Source organism: Salvia hispanica, chromosome 4 (genome assembly GCF_023119035.1).
Source record: "Salvia hispanica cultivar TCC Black 2014 chromosome 4, UniMelb_Shisp_WGS_1.0, whole genome shotgun sequence".
In the NCBI taxonomy this organism is placed as follows: Eukaryota; Viridiplantae; Streptophyta; class Magnoliopsida; order Lamiales; family Lamiaceae; genus Salvia; species Salvia hispanica.
Genome location: NC_062968.1, coordinates 7816278 through 7825694, shown reverse-complemented (window position 1 = coordinate 7825694; position 9417 = coordinate 7816278). Strand labels below are relative to the sequence as shown.

The 9417-nt window shown below is 39.2% G+C and overlaps 1 protein-coding gene across 1 annotated transcript in view; it reads right to left on the bottom strand.

Annotated features, from left to right (window-relative positions):
- Window positions 1-2342: 2342 nt before the first annotated feature.
- LOC125218541 (monooxygenase 2-like) overlaps window positions 2343-9417 on the bottom strand; it is a 14369-nt gene continuing 7294 nt past the window's right edge. Inside the window, exons 2-6 of the mRNA XM_048120229.1 lie at window positions 3695-3991; window positions 3579-3629; window positions 3344-3509; window positions 3033-3264; window positions 2343-2951 (exon numbers count right to left, since the gene is read on the bottom strand). Coding sequence (XP_047976186.1) covers window positions 2419-2951; window positions 3033-3264; window positions 3344-3509; window positions 3579-3629; window positions 3695-3924 — 1212 coding nt within the window. The 5' untranslated portion in view covers window positions 3925-3991 and the 3' untranslated portion in view covers window positions 2343-2418. The remainder of the gene's footprint in view (window positions 2952-3032; window positions 3265-3343; window positions 3510-3578; window positions 3630-3694; window positions 3992-9417) is intronic.

Genomic DNA, 9417 nt, shown 5'->3' with positions numbered 1-9417 from the left:
CCATTTTTGTATTTTTTTTAGAAGTAAAATAATTGAATGTGAAAATCTATGATTAAATTGTTGGACAATAACACTAAAGAAACTAAGTATATACGCATGCAGTCACTTTTATAACTTATAATTATAAGAATTTAAAAATACTACTAATATTTCATTGGATGATAAAACTAAGAAATTAAGTATATAATCATGTAGTCATTTATAACTTGGAATTATCAGAATTATTTATAATAAAATAATTAGATATGAATGACTATGAAAATTTTGTTTGATGGTAAGAATAAGAAATTAAGTATATATGCATTTAGTCATTTTCATAATTTAAAATTTTAAAAATTATTTAACAATAAAATAATTGGATATGAATGACTATGAATAAATTGTTGAACGATAACACTAAGAAATTAATGTATAGAGTCGTTTTTATATCTTAGAATTTTAAGAATCATTTAATATATCTTAGAATTTTAAGAATCATTTAATTATAAAATAATTGTAAGCGAAATATTTTATAAGAAATTCCTTATCCATCACGTAATAACCAAATAGCAAGTTCTATACATATACAAAAGGAGAGTTTTTGGAAAATCTTATAAGAGTAAAGGTCAATTTTAGTCCTAAACATATGACCAAAAGATGAATTTGGTCCATAACATTCATTTTTTGAAAAACAAGTCCATAATAAATGAAATCCTTGTCGGTGTGGTCCTTTTTTACGGTTCCGTTAAAAAACTAATGATCATGCCACTGTGCAATTAGAGTTGACCGTTAGTTTTTTGACGGAACCGTAAAAAAAAGGACTACTTAGGTGACATATTTGTTATGGACCTTTTTTCAAAAAGTTAATGTTTTAGACCATTCATATTCTGGTCATATGTCTAGGACCAAAATTAACTTTTACTAACCTTTACTCATTTTATAGTAATGCCATTTGACTTAAAAAATTATACTCCCTCCACCCCATAAAAATATGTGTGCCATTTTCATTCCATCCGGCCACAAGTATATGTGCATTTCATTTTTTAGAAAGTTATATCAATTTAATAATGTAGGTCCCACTATCCATTAACACTATTTTAACTCTCATTCTCCTCTCTCTCTTATTATCTTAGTTCCCGTTCCAAATCCATTGCTTATATTTTTATGGGACGGAGGGATCATGTGTGATTAAACATATGATTAAATGTTAAAAACGTGTGATTACGAGAACTCTAATAAATTATAACGTACTTTCTTATGTCAATAGAAGACAATCAATTAGAATTAAATTTAATCTAATAAAACCACACAATGAGAGTAGCACTTGAACTTCTACACATTTGGTTCATGTTAAAAAAAATATATATTGAGTCACTAAGAGTCAATAGAGAAGAACATAAAAGGGATTAGATTGCCAAAAGCTACTAAATTTTCAATAAATACCAATTCTGTTAATTAAAATTGTCATGACCGTGGTGAAAAAAAATATACCTCACGGAAGTGATTCTCATGCGCTGCTGCCTCAAACGTGCTATTGCCGTCATGAACTGAAAGGTTTCACGATGAAAGTCCAGCAAATGCGCTGTTGGAGGAAGAACGAAAATGAACATTACGTCTAAAAAGGTTGAGGAGCTACCAAAAATAACATGGATTAGTTGCTAGAAATTGCAGGCGATGAAGTGTAGAGAAAAACATGAAGGAGACGATGAAGTGTAGAGAAGAAGATGTAGGAGGCGCTGCGAGCGTGAGAAAGATGGAGGATATCAATTTTTATTTATTTTGAATGTTATTTTTGAAATTTCAATTATGTAACTTAAATTTTAATTATGAAAACATAAATAGTCCAAATCAAGTTTTTTTAGCATGCGAATTACAAATGTAATATCAATAGTTCAAATCTACTCTCTCTGTCCCACTCTAAGCGACATAGTTTTCTTTCGAGATGTCTCACTCATACGATACATTTAGAAACATCTCTTTCTCTATTTTCCCCCTCTCTCTTACTCCCTCCGTTCCATAATAATAGAGTCATTTTGTCATTTTGGTACGTTCCATAGTAATAGAGTCATTTCCCTTTTTAGTAAAAGTCAACACATTTTTCCACACCTCCTTTATTCTCTCTTCACCTGTTTACCTTTTTCATTTTCCACTTTACTCTCTCTTTACTCAACTCGCCTAACACAATTTTTCCATTACTATGGAACGGAGGGAGTACTTTATACTCTCCACTTTACACACAAAACAATAGTACTTCATCAAATCACATGCCGAATTAGAAATGCTTCACTTAAAATGGGACGGAGGTTTCTTTAGCTTGTGAATTACAAATGTTTGGAAAGGTAATGTGAATTGTGAAACATAAATAAGACCTATGAAACGTGTTTATTTAATTAATTATACTGTCCAATGCACACAACCAAAGAAAAAATCAGCGAAAATCTAAGTAGAAGTAAGAAGTAAGTTTCCACAATCAAAATCAGACATTCTAACAAAAGGCTCAACAGTAAACTTAGACAAAAACATCTTCCTAAAAAAGGAAACAAATCTGTTATCAGTCTCTTGCAAGACACCAACAACATATGCTGTACTGACAAGACTAAAGCTTCTCCATCTCCTCTCTCTCCCGAACTTGTCCAACCCCTTCTCCATTTTCACATAGACCTCCTCGTCACCCACTTGCGATAGAGCTTCGCCCAGACACCTTGCAAGAACGACGGAATCCTCAATAGCAGAACATGCTCCTTGACCTAAGTCCGGAGTCATCGGATGCAGGGCATCCCCGAGCACACACACACCCTTCTTCACAATGTTTCCAAACAAAATGTCCCATGGCGATCTGAACTTTAGATGCGCCAATGAGATGCTATCTAGCTCCGTCCTCTCCACTACATCCAACACATGGTTCTGTGCAGTGCCGATTTTACTCATCACAAACTGCTTCATTTTCATGGGATCACGCTCGCTCTCATCATCTGCGCCAAACCCAAACCATGCACACTATGAATAGACACACACTATGAAGAGACACAAATTAGAGCAAATCAGTGACTCACATTTGAATAGTGATGGACTGAAAGTGCAGAACCAGTATATGCCCTTGTCATCACAGGGTGCAAAACCAAGGCGCACGCCTCCACCAAAGTAGGCATAGAGCTTCGGCTCGAAGCCATGGCCTTGTGGATACACCACGTAGCCTCTGATGGCTGCTCGCCCAGCGCTTATTGGACTCTTGAGCCCCATCCACTTTGCCACAATTGAATTCACTCCATCACACCCCAGCAACGCCTAATTTTGATTATAATTTGTTATTTAAAAAAAAAACATCAATATTTTGTAGACTAAACTGAATCTTTTTTCTCTAGACCTTAGCTCGGTAAACAGAGCCATCTGCAAGATGAACTAGTTTGAAGTTACCAGACTCCTGAATGTTAACAATCTTGGAAGAATATCTCACACTCTCCCGTGGCAATTCTCTCTCCAGAAGTTCCAATAAATCTGTTCTTCTCACACATCTGCTCTCAAACTTGCCACTACATGTAATTTGATTAACAAATACTACTAAACAGATTCAAAATTGGACAAAACAAGGACTTACTTACAGCTTGAAATCTGTCTCAGAAGAGATGGAATCCAAGCAACCAACTTCAAACCTAATAGGAATACAAGAAAATGAGCAAAGGAAAGGAAATGATATGAGAGAATTAGAGGTGCAAACCCTTGAATTGGGAGAGATTTGGCCCTCATGGCGTCCCCGATTCCAACTGCATCAAGAGCTATCCACGCATTCGTCCACATGGTTAAGGCGAAGCCCGTGGATCTTAATTCATCAGACGACTCCAAAACCAGACTCTGAATGCCCAACCTATGCAGGCCGAGAGCTGTAGTAAGGCCAGCTATGCCGCCTCCAACTATTAAAATGTCTTGCTCGTGGATCGTAGCTTCCATCTTAAGATGAAGGATGGATCTGGATCACCTTTGATGTGTGTGTGGATCGCCTTTTTATTTTCTATAGCTGAAGAAGAAAGCAAATTGGCTTTTGCATTCAAGTTGGAACACACTTCAAGATTTGAATATTTGTTTATTCATTTCAAATTCTTTCCGCTCAATCAAATCAAGGTTACATACGCAGTTTTTCTTTTTCATTATTTTTTTTCCTCACACTCCAAATCTCCGGTGGTGCCCCTTCCACTAGAACTTCCCACTAAGGACTTCCCACAAAACTATCTGCCATGTCATCACTAGGACTTCCCATTCCACTGCCACATCACTAGGACTTCCCACTAGGACTTCCCGCAATTATTCAATTTACGGACTTTAAAATTTACGGAATTAAAATATCGACACGGAATATGAGAAAATTTGAAAACTTCATTAAAAAAATTACATAATTAAAAAAAAATTACATAATTTAAAGAAAATTACATAATTTTAAAAAAAATTACATTATTTAAAAATAAAATTACATAATACCCTCGGCTCTCACTCCTCTCTCCTCCTCGTCCTCGTCCCCGTCGCCCGTGCCGCTGCCGCCTCCGACGTGCCCGCCCCCAATCTCGACGCCATAATCATCAATGGGTGGCATTCCTAAATCGCGCCGACATTGATCGACCACATCCTTGCACAGCCTTTTGAACACAGGATCGTGGGTGTTAAACCACTTACTCGTGCTCTGCATCAGGGTCTTCGTTAGCTGCGCGCGGGCGAGACGGTCGCTACCTGGGTCTTCTGGGGCCTCCGATTCGACCTCGTAGGACCCGCTGCCGCTGCCGCTTCCCCTCACCATCCGCTGCGCAGCCTTTTGCCCCATCGGGCGACGACGACGGCGAGAGTCTGTTCGTGGTAGCGGGGCCACTTCCTCGGCTTCGGGGAGCTCGTGCGAACCAGCACTGCTGCTGTACTCACCGGAAGAGTTGATCTTCGTCCGCTTCCAGCCCGAGTCGACACCCACAACAAACTTTTGCGATTCCCTGACCACGAGAAAGGCCTCCCATTGGTCAAACTCTTTGAACTTCAATTCTTTGTCGGGGTACTGGGCCAAGGCTCGTCTCTTCACATCATCCTCAGACATGCCGCTGGTTGCCATGCGCATGTTGTTTTGGTAGAGGGCGGCAAAACGACTGAGCTTAGGCCTCAACCGAAGCCACTGTTTCCGGCATTGCTCGGAAGTGCGAGGCTTCGCCCCAGACGGTTTGCATATGCGGTAGGCCTCACTAATGCGAAGCCACAATCGGTCAACATACTGGTTCGGCCCGACATAGGGATCCTCTACTACACCGACCCAGGCCTTCGCAAGTGCGGTATTTTCCCACACGGTCCAGATCGTCCTCCTCTCCTCCGCCTCATCCTCACCCTCCTCCTCTGCCCCCGTGTTCGAGGAAGAGGTCGGGACTTTGCCCTTGCCCCTACCTCCGCCCCTGGTCTTGCCCTTGCCTTTGCTCCTGCCCCTTGCAGCAGGCTCCGCCTCATCGGGAGTCTCACGGATCGGCGATAGCCCCAACTCCGCTCCCAGCTCCTCAAAAGAGAAAGTCTCGATGCCGGCGTACTGAGTCTCCGGAACAGTACTAGGGGAATCGTCGGCCAACAAATCTATATATGGGCGATAGACAGATTCCCTAGGCGTCCTCGGGCTCCTGTGCTGCATCGACCCACCCACCGCCATATTTGGCGGCGTACCGCCCATCCCCACTGCCCCGGGCATCATCCCACCCACCCCCGCCATATTTGACGGCATACCGCCCATCCCCGCTGCCCCTGGCATCATCCCACCCACCCCCGCCATATTTGACGGCGTACCGCCCATCCCCGCTGCCCCGGGCATCATCCCACCCATCTGACTCATCCACTGGAACATATTGTAGAACATTTGGGGAGTCATCCCCGCCATCCCCGCCATTTGGGGATTCATCCCCGCAAAGTTTCCCTCTGTTCCGGTGGGAATCGGGGGTGTGTTTCCTCCGCTCGTGGTGGGGGAATTCCTATTGTACTCCATTGTAGTAGAAATGAAATTTGTAGATTTAGAGAGAGAAACTTGTCAACACAAGTGGTGTGAATGAAATGAAGTTCAACGAGCCCTATTTATAGAGTTTAAAAAAAAAATAAAAAAAATATTAAAACCGGACATCCGAACGGGACGTCCGAGTGTCGCCACAACGGCGGACGTCCGCCCGCCCGTGGGGAGGACGGGCGAGCCCATGCGACGGGCGCGGGTGCCCTTCGGAGCCACTACGGCGGACGTCCGGTCGGACGTCGACGACGTCCTACCGGACATCCGCCATTGGAGACGCTCTAAGGACTTTTACAATTTACTACCTCCGTTACATACTAATTCATACGTTTCATGCGAATTAAAAAAATGTGTTATGTAAGTTAAGTAAATAAATTATAAAACAAGAAATTAAAAAAGTAGAGAAATAAAGAGAGGATAAAATAAGAGATAGTAAAACTACTCCCTTTGTCATAAAAGAATATACACTTTAGATTTGACATGGGTTTTAATGTAAAATTAGTAAAGTAGTAAAAGAGAGATAGTGAGAAAAAGTAATTAAAGTATTGTTAGTGGAGAATAAGTCTCACCTCATTAGAGAGAAAAGAGTTTCCAAAATTAAAAAGTGCATATTCTTGTGGGACGGACTAAAAAGGAAAGAGTGCACATTTTTGTGGGACGGAAGGAGTAAGTGAAAAGAAATATGTTGATTTTTACTAAAAAAAAGAAGAAATGACTCCACTACTGTGGAACGTACCAAAATGACAAAATGTGTAACATCCCAAAAAAAAGGGTTAGAAAATTTTATTTATTTATTTTCAAAGAAACTCCTCAAATTGGAGTTAATGGATATAAAATTTGATTTTTGAAATTGTTTATGACTAGTATTTCTGTAAGGGATTTATATCTTATAGGCAATGACGGACCCAGAAAATCCAATTCGTGGTGTCGAAAACTAATTAATAAATATAATATAATATAATATTTAAATAATTATTATATATATTAGTAAAATTTGAATATTGCATTATTTTTCATTTGGCAAGGTATTTAATAAGTTGAAATTATATTCTTCTGCCATGCACGGATACCTCGTTCAATTAAATCGAAGGTACTATCTTTTGTTTTAACTGGATTGTCACCAAGGATAGTGGTCACCCAGATTGTTCACTTTTGTTTGGACATGGACGAGGGGAGTATCTAGTTCCTGAACTTTTCTACAAATATCCTTCGTACGCAACTCAAACGTTCTTATCCTTTTTTTTTGTTTTAATGACTAACTTTCTTTCTGATTACATACTTTTTCTCTTCACTGCTCGGGAAAGCAAGAAGTGTTTATAATTGTTCGTCTATATTCGAGTCAATACTATGTTCTTAGAAGGAACGCATAGCTTAAGATTCTTAGTTCCTGGAAATACCTTACATGCAATGTGATTCATGAATTTACTCGAAAAGACACATTCTTTCAAAATCCCTTAACTTTTCTCAATCGAGAAAATATTTCATTTTTTCGTAATAATTTGCATAGAAATGCACCCCTTCCATTTGCACCTTCACTACATCTACAAAAAATAATGTTACTTCTTCTTCATCATTTAAAATATTTACTCGATAAAAACACATCAACTATTTCCTCAAAGCCTTTACTCAATAAAGAAACATCACCTCCTTTATCAAAATTTCCAAACTCTTTCTCTTGAATGTAACAAATTACTCTTTTTCTTTACAACACTCACTTCCAACTCTTTCTTTCGAGTCTATACTCGATAAAACTCATCTTTCTCAAAAATCTCATCTCTTTTTTTCTTCTTCATTCATTCGCTTGAAACAAAAAAAACCTAATAAGACTCATCATACATTTCTCAAAAATCTGATATTTCATACCGGACCCGTTCATTTGACCGTCGGTCCCTGTACCTTTCTCTTTTTAAACCTTTTGAACATCTCTACTTGATTTTAAAAGAAAGAACAATTTACCTTTTCCTTGTTGAGCGTGATTGGTGGGAATGCTGATTCGTTGACTAATTAGATAGTCTAGTGATACAAGTCTAGACTGGTAACTGAAAGAGACTCTTGGGTTCAAAGCATCAAAGAAACTGCTCTGATACCACTCTGTCATGACCGCACTTTGCTAAGGATAGCAAAGCTGGGAAACCGTGACTAGGGGTGAGGAATAAGAAGAGGGGAACAGAAAGGGGATAATAATGACGAATATTCACTCAGAAATAAAAGGGAAACAACTTCAATTAACTTTTAATCACAAGAACTCGAATGGAGATCTTACTCTTCAATAAATATTTATCAGAGTATAGAAGAACAATACGCAGCGGAATGAACACGGTCACATGTATGGAGACATGCACCTCTGAGAGCCTCTACTTAAAATATAAAGAAAATCATAAACTCTGCTCAGCATTCCCCACCGTCACTGCTCAACCTGCATATTTAGAAATATATGCAGGGCTGAGTATAAAATACTCAGTGAACACATTGCCGAAACATACATACATAAAATGAAAATATTGTCATGCCATCACAATAACACTCGAGGGTTTTCTCTTAAAAGGCCCGTGCTTACAAAATTCTTTGTTCGACTGCGCAGTCTAAGTTCTTTCATACTTTGCCATATCTGAACACCAAGTGCCGTGGAGATGGTGCTCTCCCACGGTCACCTACATCTTTCTCCAGCCGGGGAGGTGGCCACCTCCCAACGGCCTCCACTATCTCATCTTTGTGCCGTGGAAGGTGGCCACCTTCCCACGGTCACCTGTGTACACTAATCCGAGTAGGGACACCACCCTCACTCGAACCCGAATTCGATTCTTACGTTCCAACCAAACAGATAGGCATAAAACAAATCATTTATGGCAAGACAACATCATTTTCACAAATAACAAAACATAAGTTTATATTTTCATCCACATTAGTATATAGGATAGAAAAGTTAACTTCGTTCGTTTAATTTCCTTAACTTGATTTTCTCGTTTTGACCTTAACTTGCGGAGATAACCTTTTTCAAGAATAAAAACAATAAAACATAAAATACTAATCAGACTTCAAGAATTTCTTAGACTTTAATAGGAATGCATGCCTCCTAATTAAAGCCTTTTATCTCGCTTTTCATCTTTCGCATATTTTAGATTAGCGGCCGCCCAAGGCGTTGCGTGCGACGCCGGTCTGCCGTTCACGCCCATATTTCTCTGTTGGCGCCTCGTAATTTCCACCACAATATCGAAATAAATTCCCAAAAATTATTCAAGCTCATAGTTAAATTATCGCAGTTATTTCCCTTCGCTTTTATATTTATTTTGTACTTGGGCAAAGATTATTCGTAGTTTGCAAATTATTCCGAGACTTAATTTAATAATTCCCCATGATTTAAATTGATTTATTGGCCCAAAGAATTATTAAAGGTCCAAGACTTAATTATTTTACTTGGCCCACCTTATTTCTCC